General features: G+C 36.6%; 1 protein-coding gene across 3 annotated transcripts in view; it reads left to right on the top strand.

Moving 5' to 3' along the window:
• The first annotated feature begins 12510 nt into the window (after nt 1–12510).
• Nucleotides 12511–27266, top strand: part of meis2b (Meis homeobox 2b) — a 29098-nt gene continuing 14342 nt past the window's right edge. Inside the window, exons 1-7 of one of the 3 annotated variants that reach the window (XM_036582736.1) lie at nt 12511–12528; nt 14458–14657; nt 17290–17434; nt 17997–18047; nt 18153–18203; nt 18294–18434; nt 21635–21749. In XM_036582736.1, the coding sequence (XP_036438629.1) occupies nt 12511–12528; nt 14458–14657; nt 17290–17434; nt 17997–18047; nt 18153–18203; nt 18294–18434; nt 21635–21749 (721 nt within the window). Of the gene's footprint in view, nt 12529–14457; nt 14658–17289; nt 17435–17996; nt 18048–18152; nt 18204–18293; nt 18439–21634; nt 21750–27266 lie in introns of all 3 variants that reach the window. The other 2 variants (XM_036582735.1, XM_036582737.1) reach the window with 2 other exon arrangements.

Raw genomic sequence — 27266 nt, 5'->3', positions numbered from 1 at the left:
GGGGAATTTCAGCCTATTTTCCAAAATTCCCCTAGAAGTGAGTGTATGAGAAGTAAACAGAGTGATTTAGAGTGGTTTGGTGTGAAATGTTTCAGATTTCTTTACAGTGGTGGTGATAGGAACCAGGGGTCGCCATGACAACAACACAAATATAGACATTTTATTTACTATCCAAAACCACCAGTGAACCTACACGAGTCTAATGAGTTTATATGGAATGTTGATGATGGGAAAATAGTGGAAAATCTGAAATTTTCTCTGGGGACTATTTTGCCTCACAGCACCCTGCATATTATGTATCCCTCCACCATGAATGGATCATGAAACAATGTTTCAGACATCAGGCAGTGAATTCATAACCATTTCATGTAATAACTTTCTGTGAGGGAGCTTTTAGAGGTGGATGTCTAGTTCCTATCACCACCAACAATTCTGACTCTGTAAGTTTCTCTAGAACAGAGCACTTCACACCAAACCACTCTGAATGACTCTGTTGACATCTTAACCATTTAATTATGATGGAATTTTGAATCGGTGGAGTTCCCCTTAATCTGGCTCTGATTATAACGCACCATCATTAAAGCAGGAGTTTTTATTTCTCTGTCTTATTCTCTCACTGGTAGAGCTCCATCAGGGCATTGCTAATCTTACTGATTCTTAAAGATGTTGACTGGGCGCCATCTAGTGGTCATGCAGAGCTTTACATGAAGACACTAGGTTTCATCAGAAGGGCTGTAGAAAGTTCTAGAAGAGTGGAGAAGAGACAGTGTACTGAAGGAGAGTGTACGCTCTTCAAAAAAATGGTGTTTCTTCAAAGGTTCTTGGCTCTATTTACAATCCCGAGTTCTACTTAGAACCTTTTCATGCTTAAATTGTTTTTTGCAAGGTGAAATGCACTCAGTATGTTTTGTTTGGTTTTACATATACATGTTACATTCCATATACATATACAACACATTCCTCATTAATCTGAAGAACGATTTCACCATGCAGAGAACCATTTAAGTATACAAATGATTCTATATAGAACTCATGGTTCTAATTCTATATAGAAAGCATGGTTCTAGAATTGATCCTTTTAATAAAGAACCAATGATGAACCATCTTTTAAGAGTGTAGATTTACAGCAGGTTCTAAATCTCTGAGTAAAGACCATTACAGACAGTAATTATACTGATCCAACATCTGCACTCACTCATATGACTGTCCTCTGTTTGATTACTGATTAATATTAACAACAACAACAACAACGACAACAACAAAAGTAAGAAGAAGAAGAAGAAGAAGAAGAAGAAGAAAGAGAAGAAAAAGAAGAACAAGAATAATATTTAGTGTAATTTGTATAATTCAGAAACTCAACATATGCATTCATTTAAATTAATTTTACTTTGATTTTCGATGTGTCTGTATATGCTGACTTTATTGTATTGAATAGAAATGTTATATTAATACATTTTCTCATTTTTAATCTACAAAAGCTCAAAATAAACATATAAGTAGTAACTACATACATACATCATCTAAACCGCTTATCCTACTGGGTCGCGGTGGGGTGCTGGAGTCTATCCCAGCTGTCATTGGGCGGAAGGCAGGCTACACCCTGGACAGGTCGCCAGTCCATCACAGGGCAGACAAACAGACATACACAGTCACACACTCACACCTAGGGGCAATTTAGCATGTCCAATTAGCCTGACTGCATGTTTTTGGACTATGGGAGGAAACCGGAGTACCCCCACGCAGACACGGGGAGAACAGGCAAACTCCACACAGAAATGACCCTGGTCGCCCGGCCGGAAATCGAACCCAGGACATTCTTGCTGTGAGGCGACAGCGCTACCCACTGCGCCACCATGCCACCCCAAGTAGTAACTAACTAACTAACTAACTAACAAACAAACAAACAAACAAACAAACAAAAATAAATAAATAAATAACTAAATGAAGATGCTCACTGACCGACCCAAATACACTCTCTGACTCTGAGCTGCAGCCAACCACACACACACACACACACACACACACACACACACAAAAAAAAACATTAGTATTCAGCAACTACTATGAATTATTCAGTGACTACTATGAACTATTCAGCATCTCATATTAATTATTCAGTATCTACCATGAATTATTTAGTATGTATTATGAATTATTCAGTATCTTCTATAAATTATTCAGTATCTACTATGAATTATTCAATATCTATTATGAATTATTCAGTATCCACTATGAATTATTCAGCATCTACTGTGAATTATTCAGCATCTACTATGAATTATTCAGCATCTACTATGAATTATTCAGTATCTACTATGAATCATTCAGCATTTACTATGAATTATTCAGTATCCACTATGAATTATTCAGTATCTACTATGAATTATTCAGTAACTACTATGAATTATTCAGTATCTACTATGAATTATTCAGTAACTACTAGGAATTATTTAGAATCTACTATGAATTATTCAGTATCCACTATGAATTATTCAGTATCTACTATGAATTATTCAGTAACTACTAGGAATTATTTAGAATCTACTATGAATTATTCAGTATCCACTATGAATTATTCAGCATCTACTGTGAATTATTCAGTATCTACTATGAATTATTCAGTTTTCACTCTTATCCTCATGTCAGCACTAAATGTGATGTGAATGAGTTTGTATGCTTGAAAGCATATCTTATATAAATCAGTGACATTTCCTTTTTCTCTTTTGTGCTTACTATATATTTTGTTTTTCACATCCACTCATCACTAGAGGGCACTGTAGTGCCTTATTGACACCAGAGGGACCCTAACCCCTAAAACATCCCCCTGGAGAACTACTCCACTGCAGAGTTTAGTTCTAGTCTTAATTAAACACAACCTCTAGAAAGAACACACAATTTCTGTTTATTTGCTGAGTTTAACATGTTATTTATAACAATTAAAATATAAAAAAGAAAATGTGCCCTAATTTTTGCACAGGCCACATTTTGTGTTTTATGTTTTTTTCCCAATATGTTAAATTGAATAAATAAACAGTAAGTGTGTAGTAAAATATGCAGAACTGTGTCTCTATAGAGGAAGTATTTTACTGTAAAATTATTGAATCCAGTAACTGAGAACCAAACAACTTCCTCCTGAGTGCAGGTTCTGCAATATAGTGCTGTATTTGGATGTGCATTAGTGCAGTAGGTGCATATTAACCCCTTAAAATCTCAGACTTATTACATATTAAGGCTTATTATTCAATAACTACAGGGACTTCAGTGCAAACTGGCTGAGCTATTCTTCAATTATAGAAGTATGTAATACAATTTTTAAGACATTTAAGGGGTTTTATGTGAACAATGAGTGGTTTGGTGTGAAATGGTTCAGATGTCTTTATAGTGGTGGTGATAGGAACCAGGGGTCGCCATGACTACAACACAAATATGGACATTTTATTTACTATCCAAAACCACCAGTGAACCTACACAAGTCTTCTGAGTTTTATATGGAATGTTGATGATGGGAAAATAGTGGAAAATCTGAAAAGTTTTCTTTGGGGACTATTTTGCCTCACAACACCCTGCATGTATCCCTCCACCATGATTGGAGTTCTCAAAACTATCATAAAACAATGTCTCAGACATCAGACAGTGAATTCATAACCATTTCATGTAAAAACTTCCTGTGAGGGAGCTTTTAGAGTTGGACGTCTGGTTCCTATCAGCACCACTGTAAACAATTCTGATTTGGTGTGTTTTTCTAGAACGGAGCATTTCACACCAAACCAATCTGAATGACTCTTTTCACATCTTTACCATGCAATTTTGTGGAAATTTGATGAAATTCCTGTTTAACTGTATTCAGAATGAAACATCAGGGAAAAGAAGCAAATATCAGGAGCATCTTTCTGTAGTCACAGGGACTGACCACTAGATGGTGGTGTATATTTGGTTTATGATCCAGAGTGCATCAATCTGAAAGAGTGAGTTTCATTCACATGTCATGTTTCTGTTCATGTCAGGAGAGGAAATTAATTACTGCCTAAAGGCTTGGCATTTAATGAAGGCAAAACGCCCAAATTAACCTTTTTCAAAAAGCCATTTCCTAAAGAGACGGACGCAGAAAGAGTGTTTAAAAGGCTCGAAGTCTCGCACTGTCGGCCAGAGATTTATTCATTCAGCACAAACACAATTGTGATATTTCACAGTCTGATTCCGTCTGAAAGTAATGCTTTATAGTGCACGTCCTTAAGAGAATAATAACTCGGCATTTATTACACAAATGTGACTCATAGTTTATTATTGTAGGTCTGATTATGACTTTTGCACTCGAGTAATCAGTCAGTAAAGCTGTCGTGTAGATTTGGGTTTAAGATGAAAAAGTCAGGCATTCAGAGCTTCATTTATTCAGGGAAAACTGTGATAATAATAGAAATACATGTTAAAAATATAACAACAAATGTAAAATGGTGTGTATATATATATATATAAAATTGTATTTATTTGTTTATTTTTAAATATGTGCCCATTTTGAATTTGATGCCAACAACATGTTCCAAAAAAGTTGGGACAGGGGCAACAAAAGGCTGATAAAGTTGTGTAATGTTAAAACACCTGGTGGTTAATTGACAACAGGTCAGTAATATGATTGGGTATAAAAAGAGCATCTCCAGAGAGGCTGAGTCTTTCAGAAGTAAAGGTGAGGAGGGGTTCACCACTCTGTGAAAGACTGCATGAGCAAATAGTATAGCAATTCAATAATAATGTTTCTAAACATAAAACAGCAAAGAACTTTTGCTTTTCATCATCTACGGTACATAATAACATTAAAAGATTCAGAGAATCTGGAGAAATCTCTGTATGCAAGGGACAAGGCCAAAAACCAGTGTGCTGGCCGTGATCTTTGGGCTCTGAGGTGGCACTGCATTAAAAACAGACATGATTCTCTAGTGGAAATCACTGCATGGGCTCAGAAACACCTCTGAAAACCACCGTCTATGAAAACAGTTTGTCACTGCATCCACAAATGCAAGTTAAAACTCTACTATGCAAAGAAGTAACCATTTATAAACAAGATCCAGAAATGCTGCCACCTTCTCTGCTCATTTAAAATGGACTGAAGGAAGGTGGAAATTGTCCTGTGGTCCGACGAATCAACATTTGAAATTCTTTTTGAAAATCATGGACACTGTGTCCTCTGAGCTAAAAGAACACTCAGCTTGTTATCAGTGCACAGTTCAAAAGCCAGTATTCATGATGGTTTAGGGGTACATAGCATGGGTGACGTGCACATCTGTGAAGGGACCATTAATGGCGAACAATATATACATGTTTTGGCAACATATGCAGTCATCCAGACAACATCTTTTCAGGGAAGGCCAAATCACATTCTGCATGTATTACAGCAGCATTGCTACATACTAAAAGAGTCCAGGTGCTAACTGACCTGCCTGCAGTCCAGATCTGTCACCCACTGAAAATATTTGGTGCATTATGAAATGAAAAATATTGCAAATGAGACCCTGAACTGTTGACCAGCTGAAATCCTATATCAAATAAGAATGAGAAAACATTTCACTTTCAAAACTACAGCAGTGTCTCCTCAGTTCCCAAAAGCTTACACAGTGTTGTTAAAAGAAGACATGATGAAACACAGTGGTAAACATGCCCTCATCCCAACTTTTTTGGAATGTTTTGTGGGCATCAAATTCAAAATGGGCATATAATTTTCAAAAAACATTAACATTTCTCAGTTTCAACATTTGATATGTTGTCTTTGTTTTCCTTTAAAAATATGGTTTACATGATTTGCAAATCATTGCATTCTGTTTTTATTTACATTCTGCACAGCATACCAACTTTTTTGGAAATGGGATTGTAAAATTTCACTGAGAAATTCTGAAATACATGTTAAAATTCCAAAAATTCTACGTTTAACTTAGTTTTCCCAGTAATAAAATTTGTAATTCAATTTTGTATCAGATTGCAAAATAGAACACTATTCACTGGTGGTCTTAATTCACTTAATTTCCAGTCACAATCATCACTGAAGACAAGTTATTCATTTATCAGGAGATATTTGTGGAAAAAGCAGATATAAGGTAACACACTTGCATACTGAAGAAGAAAGTCAAAGAAAAATCAGTGAGTTTTGAAAACTGGAGTTTAGAACAATGATTGAAAGCTACAGAAAACAATGATAGTTTATTTTTTTCTGTTTTTTTTCTTTGGTTTTTTTTTTCAAAGGTTACTCCTAGAACCATATGTTCAAGCCAAGAACCATTCAGGAACCTTAATTTATTTGAGTGCTCACCTTAATATACCTATTGCAAACTTTAATTGTGTTGCCAGTTCACAGAGTGGTACGTTTTGGAATATAAGCTTTTGTATTTTATTTAATTTTGTTATGAGTACATAAGTAGTGAACAAATGTTTACAAAAACATGTAAAATTGAATGTCAAGTACATAGATTTTCTTAACTTTTACATTTTTTATATTTTAACATTTAAAATGTTTTCCATAACACATGTTGTCTCTGTAATGGTTGGTTTCTGTTGTCTCTAAGAGTGCAGCCCTGTGAGTTTTCTCTTTTTTCTCTCTGTGCTTTTTTTCTTCTCTGTGTTTGTGTTTTTACCTCCTTCGTTTGTCAGGTTTGTTTGTAAATGTTCAGTTTTGCATATTTTCTCCTTTTCCTTTGGGGAGTATTTGTTTTATGTGTAAATTAGTAAATCTCACCATAAAACAAAACAGATCCATGGATTGTCTTAAAGCTGCTGCTGCTTCAAGAGCAGTTATATATACACCAGAAGTGATTCATGAATTTACGCTTTAATACGTGGCAGCGCGTGTGTGTGTGTGTGTGTGTGTGTGTGTGTGTGTGTGTGTTTGAGGGTGATTAATGTCTTCATTTCTCGTTATTAAAGATCAGCGAGCGGCTGCAGGCGGCAGATACAGAACACGCCATAAATCTCAGCAAAATGAACAGTCAGATCATCTCCACCATCTCCTCCTCATCTCACTGTACACAGCGCAGTGACAGAGTCATTATTACTGAGAGAGAGAGAGAGAGAGAGAGAGAGAGAGAGAGAAAGAGGGGGAGAGAAAAATTAAACAAAGAAAAAACAGAAAGAGAAAAGGAAACAGAGTGATAGCAAAAGGAAGACAGTGAAAAAAAAGAGAGAAAGTTGGGCTTTTGTTTTGCTCTTCACACTTAAAAAGGATGGTTCTTCTGTGTGTGGTAGTCTTTAGATGATGTGTAGTAGTCTTTAGATGGTGTGTGGTAGCATTTAGATGACTGCGGTAGTCTTTATATGGCTTCAATAGTTTTTAGATGGCTGCAGTAGTTTTCATACAGCTGCAGTAGTCTTTATACAGCTGCAGTAGTCTTTATACAGCTGCAGTAGTATTTATACAGCTGCAGTAGTTTTTACACAGTGTGCAGTAGTCTTCACACAGCTCCAGTAGTCTTCACACAGCTCCAGCAGTCTTTACACAGCTGCAGTAGGTTTTATACAGCTGCCGTAGTTTTTACACAGCTGTGTGCAGTAGTCTTCACATGGCTGTAGTAGTCTTTGCATGGCTGTAGAAGTCTTTGCACAGGTGCAGTAGTCTGTACATGGCTGTAGTAGTCTTTACATGGTTGTTGTAGTCTTCACACAGCTCCAGCAGTCTTTATATGGCTGTAGTAGTCTTGACACAGTGTGCTGTAGTCTTTACAAGGCTGTAGTCATCTTGTGACTGCAGTAGTATTTACACGGCTGTGGTAGTCTTCGTATGGCTGCAATATTATTTACACAGCTGTATTAGTCATTTAGACAGTGTGCAGATTTGTTTGCACAGCTGCAGTAGCATTTAGATGGGTGCAGTAATCTTTAATTGCTACAGAAGGTTTTACATGTCTGCAGAAGTCTTTATACAGCTGTAGTAATCTTTACAGTGTGCAGGAGCTTTTACACAGTTGCAGCAGCCTTTTCACGGCTGCAGTAGTCTTTACAAGGAAGTAGTAGTCTTGGCTGGAATATTTTTTTTATAGCTGTAGGAGCCTCGATAAGGCTGCTGTGATGTTTACACAGCTGCAGTAGTCTTTATGTGGCTGCAGTAGTCTGTTACAGGCTGCACTAGTCTTTATACGGCTATAGTAATATTTATACGGCTGCAGTAGTCTTTACGCGGCTGCAGTAGTCTTTACACAGCTGCAGTAGTCTTTACAAGGCAGCAGCAGTCTTTACATGGCAGCAGTAGTCTTTACAAGGCAACAGTAGATTTTACACAGCTGCAGTAGTCTTTACAAGGCAGCAGTAGTCTTTACATGGCTGCAGTAGTCTTTACTAGGCAGCAGTAGTCTTTACACAGCTGCAGTAGTCTTTACAAGGCTGTAGTAGTGTTTATATGGCTGCAGTAGTCTTTACATGGTATGCAGTGATCTTTACACAGCTGCAGTAGCCTTTACACCACTGCAATAGTCACAACAAGTCGTCTTTAAAAGGCTATAGTAGTCTTAATATGGCTGCACTAGTCCTTATACGGCTGCAGTAGTCTTTACAAGGCTGCAGTAGTCTTTACACAGTGTGCAGTAACCTTTACAAAGCTGTAGTATAGAGTTCATACACAGCTCTAGACTGCCCTCTGGTGGAGGACAGAGTTGAGGCTGAGATATCTAATTACACATCAAAAATCTAAAGTAATAATGTAATGTACTTTTTTTTTTTTTAGTTTTATGACTATTCAAATCTTAAGAGCTATCCCTGTTTATCTATCTATCTAACTATCTATCTATCTATCTATCTATCTATCTATCTATCTATCTATCTATCTATCTATCTATCCAAGTACCCTTGCAGAAGGCGATTCTCAGTGTAGAGCTGCATATTGTGTGTAAAGTGCAGACGGCGTGTCTGAGTTTAATAACCTGACTAATGTAGAGCGCTGATGGAGGGGAGATGGATTTCATTAACAGGCTGATTTATCACAGACCAGGAAACTGAGTAATGACACCAGCTTTATCTCTCTCTCTATCTCTCTCTCTCTTTCTCACTCTCTCAGAGCACGGAGAGACTGAAGATGCTGAGCTCCATTATGTTACAATCCTAATGACAGTCTCAATCATATATAAACCCAAAAACATTCATTTAAAGCTACATTACACTGTGTTTAAAAATGGAACAGTATATGTATAAATATATACATAAATAATGATAAAGTCTAACTCAAATTTCAGGATGAATTGAACAAAAGTACTTAGAACAAATGTAGTTACATTGTGTCTGTGTGTAATATGTCTCACAAGTTTGGAATGTATGTAACTAATCTTCTCCTCCTTTTTTTTACGGCAGTCTGAACATTTTTGGACAGAAAATGTACAAACACACACACACACACACACACACACACACACACACACATACTCACAGAGCGAATGTGTTTTTTCCGGCTCTGACAGCATTAATGATGCTCAGAAAGTCAGAGCATGATCTGTGACAGAAATACAAACAGACAACACTGAGAGAGAGAGAGGGAGAGGGAGAGAGAGAGAGAGAGAGAGAGAGAGAGAGAGAGAGAGAGAGAGAGAGAGAGAGAGAGAAAGAGAGAAGGTAAAAGAGAAAGAAAAGGAATAAGAAAAATAAAAGAGGGAAAAGAATGGAGAGAGCAAAAAAGCAAAGGGAGCCAAGAGAGAGAGAGTAAAAAGAGTGAGAGAGGAAGAAAGAAATTGCAAGAGGGAAAGAGAGAGAGAGACAGAGTAAGAGAGAGTGGAACATGAATGAGAGAGGAAAAGAGAGAGCGTGAGAGAGAGGAAAATGAGTGAGAGAGGAATAGAGAGCATGAGAGCGAGAGAGAGGAAATAATGTGCAGTAGAAGAGTGCAGCCTGAGGCGGTTTGTATGCTTCTCCTACGTCAGTATCGTTAGTGTATTTATAATTCAAATGTATTCCTTTAATAATTCAGCAGGGCAGAGTTTCAAAGAGGAGCGTGTGAGATTATGAAGAGAGGGATGAAAGAAGAGAGAGAGAGAGAGAGTAAATAAATGACCTCAGACTCTGACCCCCTTTACTTTCTGTACATTCTCATCACTGAGTAACGCAGTAATGCTGTAAATCTCATTCATTCACACTCAATCTCTGTATTATAATGTGTTTTAAAGCTTCTTTTACAGCCTTATAATGCAGTATGAAGTGTTATGATCTCTATAGGACACATTCACTTTTTTCACATTACAGAACTCTCTTTATTTTCTCTGTTAAAACTTCATACTTGCAGTTTGCATATTTTGCACACAATACCATTAATGGTATAGATAGATAGATAGACAGATAGAGAGAGAGAGAGAAAATAAAGTCTATGAGAATCTGTGACCACAAAAATAACACATTATGAGACATTCATAAAACATTATAAATATTTACATCAATGTATCATGTCAATCCATGTTTAATATGCATTATGATTTATTATAATGCATTATTAGTGGTGTTCACTGTCAGGGCCACAGAAACTCTCAGCCTGCATAGCATAACACCCTGAGTCAGGACTTATTAACAGCTTATTAATGATTTTTATCTGTACTGATTAATCACTTATAGTCATTCTAATGTGTATTTGCAAGCTTTAAAGGGGCACTCCAGTGATTTTTTTCAGAATTTCTGTTAAAATAAATGTGATGATGTCTGCCTGATGTCTGAGTCACTGTTTTATGATAGTTTTGAGAAGTTAAACTCTAAACATGCAGGGTGCTGTGAGGCAAAATAGTCCCAGAAGAAAACTTATTAATTCAGATTTTCCATCATCAACATTCCATATTGATACTCAATAATATTCCCGCGATACCTCTCATTAGCCACCAGGTGGTGTCACTGGGAAAAGCAGATTATAGATTGATCTCAGACTTTCTGTTAGAGACACAATAAAATAAATCAGAAGAAAGAAAGACAGAATAAATCAGAAGAAAGAAAGACAGAATAAGGGTAAAGGTCACTGAAAGTCAGCAGATCAGAATCAAAATGATACTAAGATTTGCAGAAATGTTACATAACGTACTTACTGAGAGAGAGAGAGCGGGGGGAGAGAAAATAGATTGAAAAAGATAGAGACAAAGAGAAACGATAAAGAGAGAGGGTAAGAGAGAAAAAGAGGGAACGAAAGAGAGAGAGAGAGAAGAGGAAAAAGGAAAAAGTGAGTAAGAGAAAAATCAAGTGAGGGAACGAGTAACGACAAAAAGAAAAAGAGAAATAAAGTGAGATAAGACAGAACGACATAAAAGGGAGAGAGAAGAAAGAGAGAGAGCGAGAGAGACAGAGAGAGAGAAGAAGAGAAAAAAACGGAGGAGATACAGCAAAAAGAAAGAGATAGATATATAGACAGACAGATAAAGAGAGAGAGAGAGAGAGAGAGAGAGAGAGAAAGAGAGATGGAGGGCTAGATGGATAGAGAAAGAAACAGAGTGAGAGAGTGAGACAGAGAGAGAGCGTGTAGTGCAGAGAAAATAAAAAAACTGAGAGAATGAAAAAAGCTGAGCGTTTATTATTAAACTGAAATAAATGATTAACCTTATAGTTGATTTAATTATTATGATAATTCATCTAATTTCTGCTCCCATATTTTTTGCAGATATTTAAAACTTTTCCTGATTTCCTGAAGAAAAGCTAATTAAAATGAAACTATAGATAAATAAAATAGATCACATTCCATCAGTCTGCCTATTCAAATAATAATAATAATAATAATAATAATAATAATAATAATATAATAATATAGAACAATATTTCGTGTCTTTTTGAGATATGAAGTGTCTAAATTTAAATAAATGTAATTATTTCCATTCAGTTAAAATTGTGAATTATTTCGTTAGATTATATATTTTCGAAATTTGATCAAATTACAGAAACTAAATTTGTGGAATTGTTTTTTTTTAAATCAGCAAAATATGGAATCAGGATGTGAAATAAACTCATCAGAGCAGCAGCAGATTTACCTGCTTTATTCCCTCTTTGCAAATTTGCTAAGTTTCATTTTTATTGTTTTATTATTTTAAAGCTGCGAAGTGAAAATATGAGCGATATAAGCACATATCGATCTCTGATAGCGGTTTATTAATATCAGTAAATCCTGTACATCCGGCCTCTCTGATTAATACCTCACCAACATCCTCCAGAACTGTGAACGAGACTATTTTACATGTTATTTGTTTATGTTATCATTTATTTGTTCATCTTTTTTTTTTTTTTTGCTGCTGCTGAGCGCCGATTGGCTGCGCTCCCCCCTCCTAGCGCGCGCTCAGGGTCCAATTGAAGCGCGTACTGAGCGCGCGCGGAGAGAGACTCCGATCAAAAAGAGAGAGAGAGAGTCTGAGTGTGTGTGTGAGAGAGTGTGAGGGTGTGAGGGGTTAGGACCGCGCGCGCTGAGCCTCTGCAGCATGAGCTCTGACACACGCGGACACACAGCACGCACACGAATCGCGCACGAGCTGCTGGAGCTACTCAAACTGAACTGAACTTAATCTTAATCTACAGTATCTTCATCATCAGGAGCTGCACATGCTGATGGCGCAAAGAGTAAGAACCTCTATAACATCTCTACTACATCTCTGTAACACCTCTATCACATAGAACTATATTACACTGATTCTGCATTCTGACTATAATATACTGTTATACCTTTACATACAGTGTCATTATATTACAGTACATTGTGACATTGATTATACCATCACTACACTATACAGTGTCATATACATTATACTATATAATTATGTTATATGACTGCACTATATTGCACCAATACTGTATGGTTTTATACTATCAAATTATAATTATATCATATTATAACATAACAAAATATATACCATCCTTTTATGTGTATTATATTAAGCTATAATGTGGGCTCTATGTATTTAAACCCTAAAACATTATGCTATATCATATGATTATACTCTTTCAGTATAATAATATACAGTATACTATTATATACTGTAATATATATTGTACATACATTGTACTAATACTAACCAATAAAACCATACTACACCATATGTATATGTACATATATATATACACACTGCTGTATTATACGTACAGTGTATACAGTGACCAGGATGTTATATTATATTACATTATATTATATGCATAACTATTACAAACTGTAATATTATACTTCATATACATTATACTAGTGCTGCATTGCTGTATAGTAGGCTATAAATCTGCACTATAACATGTATTTTATATGTGTATTTATACCATACCATATTATAGGCTGCTGTATGACTAGTATAGTAACGCATATTATACATACAGTCTATGCAGTAACCAGGATATTATATTATATTATATTATATTATTACACTGTATCAATACTACATGGCTTTATCCTACACAGCCATGCTATATTACATTATACAACATGTGCATAATAAAACAGCATTATATACTATAAGATTACACTTCATTTGACTAATATTGCATGATTGTATATGTGTAATATTAAATATGTGTAATATATACTTTACTATAAATTATATTTGTATTATATTACTGTATGGCCACTGTATGATTGTGTATACTATACGTAAAGGTGGCGCTCAGCTCAGCTTAGCTTTTATCAGACAGTTAAGCTCAGAGCTCACTTTTAATAAACATCTGAAAGCACAGCTCTTATTAATTAAAATTCTCTTTGGTGTTTATCTTTTTGATCTGATCTGTGTTTTTGTCCTGATTTTAAATGAATACTCATAGTTTGTTCTATTGCTGTTAAATATTATCTCTGGTCTGTAAAGCACTTTGAGCTGCAACCAGCATGAAAAGGCATTATATTATATTATATTATATTATATTATATTATATGTAAATGGTGTAATGTTTTGTACTATATATAGTGTTATAACTGTAATAATGTAATTACACCATTTATCAATGCTGCATGGCTTTATGCTATTAGATGAAACTATATTATTAATTACTATGTTTTTTAACAATATACTGTATAACTTCACTGTAATATGTATTATAAATGTATGTGAATTATAGACCTTATTAAACTGTATTATATCAGATTACAAAATGTTATTTTATACCATATGATCACATTTACTTCTATTTGATCATATTGCACTGTATATTATATTATCTTATATTAAATTATATTATATTATATTATATTATCTTATATTAAATTATATTACACTGCATATTGTGTCATTATATGCTTTTATTATTATTAGACTATATTTTTGTTATTATGATATTTATTTTGTCATATTATTATTATTATTATTTGAACATTTTTGTACTGCAATGTGTTGTAGTGATTAATATAATTACGCTGTAATGTACTTATACTGTACTATACTTTGTACTGTGCCAAATTTTATATCATGTTCAAGCTTATAATGGTGTATAATGCAGTATACCCCCCCACACACACACACACACCATGTGAATGGTGTAATCGTTATTGATTGTTATTGATGTTGTTGTTTATTACAGTATGAGGATTTGGGGCAGTACGGTGGGGTGGATGGAGTGGGATTGTATGCGGACCCCCATGCCCCCCGAACTCTGGGTCACCTGCACCACGCGCCCCCGCAGGGGCATTACGGCACACACACTCCACACGGCATTATGGGTACAGGAATGGGCACGGGCATCAACGACACACTGAAGAGGGACAAAGACCACATCTATGGGTCAGTGTGGAAAAGAATCAATCAATAATCAATCACTGTTCACGCACATACGCACTAATACACAAATACATACACAAGTGTAGACCAACCTGCATTTATTAAATTTAAAGAAAAACAGCAATTAAGTAAGTCATTCATTGTTTAGCATCAGGAAAAAAAGTAGAAAGCATATTTAACAGAAAATTACTCAACAGCTAAATCTAATATCAGCTTGAGTGTTCAGTGAGTCACTCTTTACCTTTATTACAGCTTCCATTCTTTTCAGGAGACTCACTTTTAGTTTCTCAAAGAATCTGCAGACACACCTCCAAAGTTCAGTCTTAGAAGTTGGTTGATCCTTTTCTGAAGTAATCAAACATGGACTCTGGGGTGGTCAGTCCATTGTTCAGCTTCTTTGTTTGATGTGTCCGTCTCCTTTTCTCAGTGAGGTTCTTCTTGACAGCTACACATCCTTTCAGACCCACAGCGCTGAGTCGTCTTCTCACAGTAGAAGGATGGACAGAAACACCTGTGGATGTTTTCAGATCTGAAGCAGCTTGATTTACTCCTCTTTCTCAGAGATGAAAGCTTTATGTGCTGTTTATCTGAAGGGGGCAGTTTTGGTGTCTACCAGGTTTTCCAGGTGGCTGTTAGGAGTCCCAATTTCTCTGTAGTTTTTGATCAGTTTTTAAACTCCAGGTTCGGAAACTCCTTTTTCTTTCAACTTTCTCCTTCTGTATTGTCTGATGTTTAATCTTCTCAGAAATATCCCTTGAAAAATCAGTAAGTTGTACTCCATAATGATTATGACAGAAGGTTATATAAATTAAGTTTCTTTGACAAAATATCCAACAAACGTAGAATTGTCTAAATGAATTTTAGAATTTTTAGTGTTTGTTACTGTATGTCCCCCTTTTGCTCTAAACAGTGGCCCTCAAACACTGCTCAATTCAATGTTTCTTCTTCTTTGTTTCAAAAATGTTCAAAATTCAGAAATGTTCTATTGTTTATGTCCATACATGAATGATAAAATCTCAGATGTTTAGTGAGGGCTTAGATTTTTAGAGCCCACACTAATTTACCGGGAAGCAACATAATGGAATGGATATAGCTGGTAGCAAGCGAGGTGTCACTTATGCAGCCACTTGAGAGAACGCTGAAGTTACCGTTTAGTTTTGCCTTTAAAATGATGTTTTTATTTAGGATTGTTTGTGTGTTTTTATTATTTAAGACATTTCACATGTAACAGATAAGCAAAATGCAGTGGCTAGAAGCCCATTTCAGGTTTTAACCCCTTAAATATCCAGGCCCAAGGTTTTATTACACACTTCTATAACCTAAGAACAGTTCAGCCAGTTTGCATTAAAGTCACTGTAGTTACTGAATAATAAGTCTTAGAATGTAAAGTCTGGGATTTTAAAGTTTTAATCCAACAGTTAGGTCCAATCCTTGCTCACTTTTTTGTTTTGTTATAAAGTTTTTAAAAATTACAAACATTTCTGCTTTTTATTTTCAGGTTTAGATGAAAAAAACCTAGATTTTCAGTGTAGTTTCAGACTTCTGGTCTCCACTGTGAATGCAGCAGTAAAGCTGTTATATTAAATTATATTTTAAGCTGTAGTGAAAGAATGTAACAGTGAGGAGATGCTGTGAGGTTTATTACTGAGGTGATGATCTACTTTATTGTTGTAAATATGAACAGTAACAGTGCATTAGGTTTTCCTGTTTGAGATGTTGTTATAAGTTAAATATGAGCATTAATAACAGCATTATGATATATTTCTCTCTCTAGTCCACTTTTATTCCCCTTTACTTCTGTTAGAGATGTTGGTATTTAGTCGTATGCAAAAGCTTTGTCAAACTGTTTTCACTTAGAAAGTCAACCAACCTTTGTATATTAAATGGAAACAGTATTAAGATACTGCTCTGTCTGTAGTCATCGTTAAATCCGCCTGCTGCAGTAGATGTTAGATGTTGTTATATGATTTTAGACACTGTTATGTTATGTAAGATGCTGTTATATGATGTTATTATTTGATCTTGGATGTTGTTATATGATGCTAGATGTTATGTGGTGTTAGATGTCATTATATGATGTTAGATGTTATTATACAATGTTAGATGTTTGGATATGGTGTTTGATGTTATTACATGATGTTAGATGTTGTATGATGTTAGGTGTTATATGATGATATATGTTGTTATATGGTATTGGATGTTATCAATCATGTTTGATGTTGTTATGTGATATTAGATGTTATTATACAATGTTAGATGTTTCGATATGGTGTTAGATGCTATTACATGATTTTAGATGTTGTTGTATGATGTCCGATGTTATTATATGTTAGATGTTTGTATATGGCATTAAATGTTATGTGGTGTTAGATGTTATTACATGATTTTAGATGTTGTTATATGATTTTAGAAATTATATGACAGATGTTATATGCTGCTAGATGTTATGATCTTTGACATTGTCATACGATGATAAATGTAATATGATGTTTGATGTTATTAGATGATGTCAGATGTTATCATATGTTGTTTGATGTTATATGATGTTATACATATGTTGTTATATGATGCTAAATGTCATTATGTGTCAAACATGAGCAGTAAAAACCATATTGTGATGTTTTTCTCTGGACAGTCACCCTCTGTTCCCTCTGCTGGCGCTGGTGTTTGAGAAGTGTGAGTTGGCCACCTGCACACCCAGAGATCCTGGAGCAGGAGCTGGAGGAGATGTGTGTTCCTCAAACTCCTTCAATGAGGACATCGCTGTCTTCGCCAAACAGGTAACTACAACAATATATATCTTTACATATATTTAAATTTTATAATCACTTTTTACATCAATACTTTTTATGTCATAACCAACAACCATGTAGACTGAAATACTTAGACAAGTAAAGATACTTTTTAAATGTTTTATCAACTGTTTCAAAAGCAAGAACTTGTTAAATTCAGGACCAGTATATTGTAATGATTTTCTATATTTATCTGCCGCTATACTGCTTTTATGTTACCTAAAACATTGACTGCAAACATATGTAATTGCTATAAGTTAATATAATATAACATAATATAACAATAATATAAATATGTCTTTCTTTGGCTCATAATAACATCATAATTACAACCTTATTATTAATTATTACATGAAAGTCTGCGATGTGTTTTGGGTGTTAACTAAAACCGAAACCCAGCTAATAATAGATGAACATTATGAGTCAAACTCTGGATTATTTTTGCTGACAGAACTGATGTAAATGATAATATGTTTTTATTCTGCTTATTGCTTGTTTGAAACGCTCTGAAATGCAGTCAGTCAGCTTCTGTGTGTTTATCTCTGTGTAGATCCGGGCAGAGAAGCCTTTATTCACCTCCAACCCAGAGCTGGACAACCTGGTGAGAGTTTAATCTCTCGCGCGAACAATTTAGCGCCTTTATTTATCGTTTTTCAAATCGCGCGTGAGCTCATTCATCTCCCGTGTGTATTTCTACCTCCTCCAGATGATCCAGGCCATCCAGGTGCTGCGGTTCCACCTGCTGGAGCTGGAGAAGGTGGGCTCTAGATCATGTGGCGATAGTATGAGTTATGATCAAACTGCTCTGCGGTGATTAACTGATGTTAATTGGTGCGCGTGTGTTCAGGTGCACGAGCTGTGTGATAATTTCTGCCACCGCTACATCAGCTGTCTGAAGGGCAAGATGCCCATAGATCTGGTCATCGATGACAGAGACGGCTGTAAGTCAGACTTCGAGGAGCTGTCAGGGTCAACAAACCTGACAGAGGTGAGTTTTCATAACTTTCATAACTTCATAACGTCAAAATGAAATGACCTTTTTACAGTGTTAGCTCAGGTCTCTGCTCATAACACAATTCAGCCTATAATATCTTAAAACATCACATTCGAAACCTCGTTCTAAATCTATTTATTTATTTAAATTATTATTATTATTATTGTTATTATTATTATTATTATTATTATTATTATTATTATTATTATTATTATATAATAGTAGTAATAATAATAATGATGATGATGGTGATTATTATTATTGTTATTATTACTATTGTTATTGTTTTGTTTTGTTCATGTTGTCTACAAAATAATGTACAAATGTTTTTAGTAAGTTTTGTGTTTATTTTTAATTACTGTTAAATATATTTTAAGTTTATTACTAGTCATTTTATTACTAGTTGAGTTCATGACTACAGAGTTTAATTGAGTTTATTTGAGTTGGATGATGACAAGGATCGTGGTCATAATACTGATGATAGTAGTGATGAAGGTGATGATGGTGACGATGATGATATTGAAGGTGATAGTGATGATGATGATAATGAAGATGTTGAGAACGCTAATGATGATGGTGATGATGATGACGGTGATAATCATAGTGATGAAAATGATGGTGATGGACATGATCAAAATGATAATGATGAAGATGATGTTGATGGTAATGATGACAATATTGATGTGATTATGATGGTAGTGATAGTGATGAATATGGTGATGACAGGAATGGTGATGATGGTGATGATGAGGATGATGGTGTTGAGAAACGTGGTGATGATGATGATAATGAAGATGGTGATGCTGTTGACTAAGTAATGATGGTCATAGTGATCATGAAAATGATGGTGATATGATGGTGATAGATGTGATGAAGATTATGATTATGGAGATGATAGTAATGATAGTATTGATAATGAAGATGAAGATGATGAAGCTGATGATAAAGCAGTGCAGGTGCCCCCTTCCATTCGCCCTAATGATGTCTGTTAGATTTGCATGTGAATTGTCTCAGAGCTGATGGGATTAGTGCTGTTGGGGGGGGTGGGCTTTAGTGACCCTCACACACTCACAGCGGGGCTTCAGACTACATACACACACACACACACACACACACACATACACACACGCACACACACAGACATACACCTCGCATCATAAAGCCACAGTGTATTCGCTTTACACACAGTTGAGAATGAGAGATTTTTATGTCAACATGATGTTAAAAGAATACAGCAGCGAAGATAGATAGATAGATAGATAGATAGATAGATAGATAGATAGATAGATAGATAGATAGATAGATAGACAGATCTTATTATTTCAGATTTTCCACTGTTTTCCCATCATCAACATTCTATATACATCTTAGAAGACACAGAGGTCAGTAGGTCTACTGGTGGTTTTGGATAGTAAATATGTCTATTTTTGTGTTGTAGTCATGGCGACCCCTGGTTCCTATCACCACCACTGTAAAGAATTCTAAATAGTTTCACACCAAAACCACTCTGAATCACTCTGTTTACATCTCTATGACTAAATTATACAGACGTTTTGAAAAATTAGTGGAATTCCCCTTTAAGGTGCCATCCCTGGTCAATAAATGAATAAATGGCTTAATGGTGCAGGAGCAGTGTTAGCCAGCATTGACTCACCATAGCAGCACTGATGCTTCAATGGCAGTGACATGTTTGGTGTATCAGTTCCTCTTCTGTAAATGCTGTTCTAGTTTGGTTTTGCGCTCTTCCTCACATTAACTGAGATCTTACTCATCTCCTCTTCTGTCTTCAGTGTGAGAAATGAGGAACAGTCACTCTTCACACCAAACTCCTGGGAAACTGGGCAAGTTTTCAGATTTACAGATCTGCAGCACATTGTAAAGTCTTTAAAGGAATCTGGGCAGAGTTACAGTTTCTAGACTATAAAGCACCAACTGGGTGAACCAGTCTGCTACAGCGCCACCCTGAGGCAGAGCAGTGCTGCAGCTCTAGTTAGTTAAGATCACCAAAGACAGAAGCTGATAAACAATGAGCTTCACTGAATCTGGATTTGAGTGTCTATTTTTCTCTAAAGGACAGCACAACGTCATAATAAGCTTGTTTTCAGGGACCCCCCAGAATTTAAATTTACATTTAGGGGTCCAAGAGGCTAATTAAGGAGTCTCGGACCCCCTAGGACCTCTCCATCCTGATTTAATTTTTAAATTGATTTGTAATTTCTTCTCTTTAAAATCTATTGTTGTAATCGTGTTTTAATCATGCTTCTACATTTTTTTTATACTCTCGAATTATCTTAATATTTTCTCATTTTTAAAACACTTTGAATGACCGCAGTGTATGAAAGGAGCTGTATAAAAACTGTAAACTTTCCCTAAACATTGACGCAAATTAGGTGATAAAGGGACAGAGGTTGTCCGAACGTCTGCGCACACACAGTAACTGCTGTGTCCTAATGAGTAAACAGTGAAGAGCCTTCTTTTGCTTATTGTGTGCATTGTTTGTTGGAGCTTATTCTTCTGGCCATCAGGCAAACAGCTGACGCTGAGGGTCTGGAGGGTCCGGCCTGCTGTTTATCTTCAGCCTGAGCCGTCTGAGTACCTGAGAGAGAGAGTGTGTGTGTGTGGATATAAAGCAGCTCTGCCGCTCGCTAGTGTTCATTCGGACGGCAGAGAGAGAGCTTCTTCTGGACCTTTCTTCAGCCCTGCTCAGGCTCCTGCGTTTCTACACTACTCTTCTCCACTGTAGGCTAGAGTCCAGCTTGTGGTTGTGTAGTTCTTCTGGCAAAGGACAGACAGAATGGTAACTCTTTGAAATCTAGGCCTCTTATTCACTCAGTAATCTTAAGACTTCTTATTCAGTTATGTTCTGTAGGTATGAGTGGAAGATCTTGAGCTAAATGTCAGTAATGGAATACCACTGGAAATGTTTTTTAGTCCAAGACTAGGCTTAATCCAGGTCTGGGAAGCCAGCAAACAGAGTTTAAGAGGTTCATATTCCTCCATCAATCTGAAGAACCATTTCACCATGCAAAGAACCATTTAGCATGCAAATGGTTGTTTGAGTGTTCATGGTTCTATGTAGAACCATTGTCTTTGTAGTAACTTTCTAGGAGAAGGAAACATGTTCCATGACCATTTCTCAAATAGGCTGGTATTATTTCATGATTTTATGACAGTTTTGCTGGTTTTCCTTCCAGAATCCAGCATCTTGGAGGGATTTGGATGATGCCCACTCCACTCCTTCAGTTGGGACCCCAGGACCATCCAGCGGGGGCCACGCTTCACAAAGTGGAGACAATAGCAGTGAACTCGGTGAGTAAAACCTGCTTCTAAACCTTCTTCTTGCTGAAGCCATGCTTTTTCCAGCTTCTGTCATCATTAGGGTGCTGTTTCTTTGCCTTCTTTGCCTTCTGAACCACTGGCTTTTGTTTTGTCCATTGGTACCTGCTGTTTGTCCATTGGTTATTGCACAATGTTTGGTTGGTACATTGAAAAGTAGAGCTGGCTAATTAGCATGAGCTAATAATCAGCTAATTATTAGCCCAATCTTGTGAAAACACCAGCATAGTTCAACTTGGTCTATGCTGTAAAACTGGATGCATGTAGATCCAGTTTGTTCTCGTCCGTGAGGTGTTTTCTTAGCAACATTCTGTGGAGCATTAGCTTGATATCATAACAATAACATAACTCTTTCTGGTGCTGTATAGAACCTGTTTCAAAAAAGAAATGGATTCACTACCAGTCAAAGACCTCTGTTCTACACTTTCAAAAAAGATGGTTCTCCAGGGGTGCTTTAGTAAAGACTGGTTCTCTATATGTAACCATGAACACTCAAAGAAACATTTGCATGCATAAATGGTTATTTGCATGGTGAAATGGTTCTTCAGATGGAGAATGTGTTGTATATGGTTTTGTACAGAATCATTTTGAACATGGTTCTATATAGCACCCAAAAAGCGGTTCTTCTAGTGTTAATATGTCAAGCTTGTAAGATTGTGTCCATCAATTTGAAGAACTATTTCACCATGCAAAGAACCATTTAAGCACGCAAATGGTTAATTGAGTGTTCATAGGTCTATACAGAACCATTGTCTTTACTAAAGAACCCTTGAAAAAAAATCTTTTCTAGCTAACTTTAAAGGCCAGAGAGAACTTTTTCAATCAAAATATTCCATTGAGTCCATTGAAAATATTAGCATTTCTATTCCATGAAGTTTTTTGCTGTTATGTCACATTTTAATTAAAATTTCTGTAACTTTCTCACTTGCACACATTCACTAAAAAGGCCAGACTTTGGTTTGGGGGTGGGTTAGCAGTCTGAAAAACCATCATTAGCTCATATGTGTCACTTGTCTGTGCCGAGGCTCACTGGAGGAAGCATGTTTAGGGCTTGTTTTTGTTGCAGTGTAGCAAATGGTCTCAGTAAAAATAGCCCTAAAGGCCTCTTTGGCCCTGAAGCCCATCAGGCATCAATGGACCGGCCGCTGTGGAGAAGAATGGGAGGATGCTTTGCAAGACAAGAGAAAGAGAGAGAATGAGAGAAAGAAAGCCCAACCGCACTGTCCTTTCTTTATCTCCTGCTGACAATACAGCAAACACAATGGCAGAAATGCTTCAGCTTACTTTAGACATTCCACGCATTTCGTCATTAAACGCCACTGTAACACCAGGCATGACCGCAGCACCCACGGAGCTTCAGTAGACACCGGTGTGAACACTTCCCCCCACCACGCTTTTCTAAAACAACAGCAGGGGACACCCAGGGCCCACGACCTTTTCAACCCTGAGAGAATGTATTGAGTGGGGGGGAAGGGAAGGGGCGCCCCCTGCAGGCCCCACAGGACACCACTGCGCTTTAAACAAGAACTTCAATAGAGAACAGCCTGATCAGAGCAGAGCAGGTCAGGATGTTGAAGCAAAAGGCTTTTAAACTCTTTATCATTTGAGTAAACAGTGTTCAGCCTGTGAAAAGGAGCAGAGGTCAAACGGCAGTCACTGCTGCCCACGTCCAGGGATTAGCAGAACTCCTTAAAGGCGAACTCCACTGATTTTTCTAAATGATCTACATCGTCGTTCAGAGTGGTTTGGTGTGAAACGTTCTGTTCTAGAGAAACTTACTGAGTAAGAATTGTTCACAGTGGTGGTGATAGTCCCCAAAGAAAACGTATTATTTCAGATTTATCACTATTTTCCGTCATCAACATTCCATATAAACCTCAGAAGACACGTGTAGGTTCACTGGTGGTTTTGGGTAGAAAATAAACTGTGTATATTTGTTGTAGTCATGGCGACCCTCGGTTTCTATCACCACCACTGTAAAAACATCTGAGTCTGTATGGTTCTCTGCAAATGAACCATTTTACTTCAAACCAGTCTTGAATCTCAACTACTGAATTACCCACCTAAACCACCTTCTGATGTTGCATTCCAAAATCAACTTCTCTACACACTCAAAAAACATGGTTCTTCAAGAGTTCTTTAAGGGTTTAAAAAATGTTCTATATAGAATTATGAACACTCAGAGAATATTTTGCATGATTAAAGAGTTCTTTCCATGGAGATATGGTTCTTCAGATTGATAGAGAAGGTGTTCTATGTGTATGGTTCTATATAGCACCAAAAAGGGTTCCGCTATTGTCACAATGTCAAGCTTATATACAATAGAAGAACCCTTTTTGGTGCTAGAACCATATACAACACATCCTCCATCAATCTGAAGAACAATTTCACCAGGCAAAGAACCATTTAAGCATGAAAATGGTTCTTTGAGTGTTCATGGTTCCATACAGAACAGCTGTCTTTACTAAAAAACCCTTGAAGAGCCATCTTTGCTAAGAGGGTAAGCCATTTAAGATGCAGCTCCAGTGCCACTGTAAGTGTAGACTCCATGTTTCTCCTGATGTGGTTTGATCCGGAGGAGCCCTGGAGGTCTACAGAGTGTGGAATGTGGTGAGGAGTTTGTGTATCCGTGGTTTTCTCTTGGCCGCCTTTGCCTCAAGCAATCTCTCTCTCTCTGTCTCTCTCTCTCTCTCTCTCGCTCTCTCTCTCTCTCTCTCTCTCTCTCTCTCTCTCTCGTGGCAGTTCACCTTTCATGTTGCACCCCCCTGTGTGCGTGACATCATTGTGTGTGTGAGTGGGAAGCATGCATGCAGGACAATCCCAAACATCCGAGCGCATGCAGGAATTCCGTGCCCAGGAATATCCATCACAAAGACACAAACAGAAACAAAAGGAAAATCCCAAAAATTCCTCCCTGCCCCCCTGAAATACTGCAGGATGTTTGTGTTTTTACTTTTAGGCCCAGAAGAGTTTGCACCAAAACCTGTGCACTGAATTCACTCATTTTCTTAAATATAAAACATGTTATAATAAATATATCAGTGCCATTATGGCTATATGTAAACAAGTTAAAACAGAACAGTGAGAATATGTATTTATTTAAGCACAACTCCAATGCAGAACATTTCTCCAGTGGTTATAAAATTAATCCCTTAATCTGCTGGTTTGTAATCAAATCAAATCACGTTTATTGTCACATCACGTTTTCACAAGTGCGAAGGCAAGTGAAAATCTTGTGTGTGTAGCCCGCTTGAAGTACTTAAATACAAAAATAAATAAAAAGTATATAATAATATATACATACACATTTGACTCTAAATGTACACATTAATATACACCAGTATTGCACCATTTACAATGTACAGTTTATTTATAGTAATATAAGTTATGAAATAAAATCTATGATATGTACAGTTGTACATATCATACATATATTTCTACGAGATATGAATGGAAGATGTACAAGATGTCAGTCTATATGTGCAGGTAAAGATTTGCTTGAGTGATCTATTATTATTAAATAATTTTTAAAAAGATGCATGCGAATATAATTTTAAAAATGATTAAAATAACACATTTAAAAAAGAAAATAAATATTAAAATAACATTCAATCAAATGAAAATAAAAAGGAATAAAACAATCAAATAAAAAAATTAAAAAACAATTTGAAAAATATTTTAAAATAATAATAAATAAATAAAAATCTAATAAAACAATTGCAGAGATAAAATTAAGTAGATAGATAGATAGATAGATAGACAGACCTTATATAGTATCTACTATGAAATTAATACTAGTAGTAAATAAGTAGTAAATAATAATAATTGCTTAAAAGCCGTTTGTAGTGAAGTGTACAATTTCCTGTATTGGTGAATATTTTATGTATGAGAGCCGCTGGGGAGCGATATATCCCTGCAAGAGCACTTAATCAATACTCTCTAAAGGAAGCGATTAGTGAGAGTGAAACTGAGTCTACGCCCTGCTCGGAGTGAGTGTGTGTGTTTGTGTGTGTATATGTGTGTGTTAGAGTGTGTATGAGAGCGTATGTGCAGTTCAGTCAGTGAGTCAGTGATAGATTGAGGTCGCTCTGAGCTCATTAGGCCAGCAAACAGGATTTATTCTGTGATGCGTTACGGGGTGGAGCTCATCAGCGCCGCTTGCTTCAGGACACACATCCATCTCCATCTCCATCTCCATCTCCACTGCAGAATCTGACAACATCACGTCCAGCTCAGTCGGCCTGCAAGAGGCACGTCAGTGTGGAAAACATGCCATCGCTGCACTTCACTGAGGAACACGCACAAAGACCTACAGCCTTTTCTCACACTGTCCCTTTACACTCTCTCAGATTCACTCAGAAGGTCCTATATGTGTGGATGAGATGGAGAGAGAGTGCAATAATGCAAAGAAACTCATAAAAACAACAACTACCTTTCATTCATATACATACATCACCCTCCATTTCATTTCCTCTCAAAATAGCCATTAAGTACGTTATTGATTTTTCTGCATCAGGAAAAGAGCAGAAAACACAAATTTTCTGCAAATTAAATGTCATATCATATTTTTATTTTTCTGCCAGATTTGTCCACTAACTCATCCCGTGGTTTTCGAGATATCGACGCTGTTCCAACCCCCGAATGTTTGGTCTGATCAGGAATGGTGTCCGTGTGCACAGCTTTTTGATCAGATGTGTGGTTTTTGTACAATTATCATTAAATCATTGATGAATTTTCCTATATGAATGAATGGGAGGCAAAAGTTGGTGCACTCAGCTTATATCATGGTGATACCATTAGCAACACTATAGCAACCACTTAGCAACACTCTAGCAACCACCTGGGATACCATAGCAGCCACCTAGCAACTACCTAGCAATACATTAGCAACAACCTAGCAACACCCTAGCAACCACCTGGAATAGCAAACACTTATCCACAAACACCTAAAATACCATAGTAACCGTTCAGCAACACCCTAGCAACTGCCTGGAATATCACAGCACCCAACTAGTGTCTCCCTAGCATCTGGGATACCATAGCAGCCACTTAGCAACACCCTAGAAACCACCTAGAAACCACCTAGCAACAGGTTAGCAACCACATAGCAACACCCTAACAACCAATTGGGATACCATAGCACCCACCTAGCAACACCCTAGAAACCACCTAGCAACACCTTAGCAATCACCTACCAACACCCTAGCAACCACCTGGGAACTGGTTACTATGTTAATTCTTGGCTGTGTTTGGTCTGGATTGTGTTTGAGCTGCTGTGTTTGGCCTTGGCTGTGTTTGGTCTTCTGTGTTTAATCTGCTGTGTTTGGTCTCAGCTGTGTTTAGTTTCAGCTGAGTTGGTCTCGGCTGTGTTTGGGCTGCTATGTTTAGTCTTGGCTGTGTTTGGTTAGCTGTGTTTGGTCTGCTGTGTTTAGTCTTGACTGTGTTTGGGCTGCTATGTTTAGTCTTGGCCGTGTTTGTCTCCACTGTGTT

The sequence above is a fragment of the Colossoma macropomum genome, unplaced genomic scaffold, assembly GCF_904425465.1.
Source record: "Colossoma macropomum unplaced genomic scaffold, Colossoma_macropomum, whole genome shotgun sequence".
NCBI classification, from domain to species: Eukaryota; Metazoa; Chordata; class Actinopteri; order Characiformes; family Serrasalmidae; genus Colossoma; species Colossoma macropomum.
Note: the sequence above shows the minus strand (reverse complement) of the source record. Positions and strands in the feature narration are given on the sequence as shown.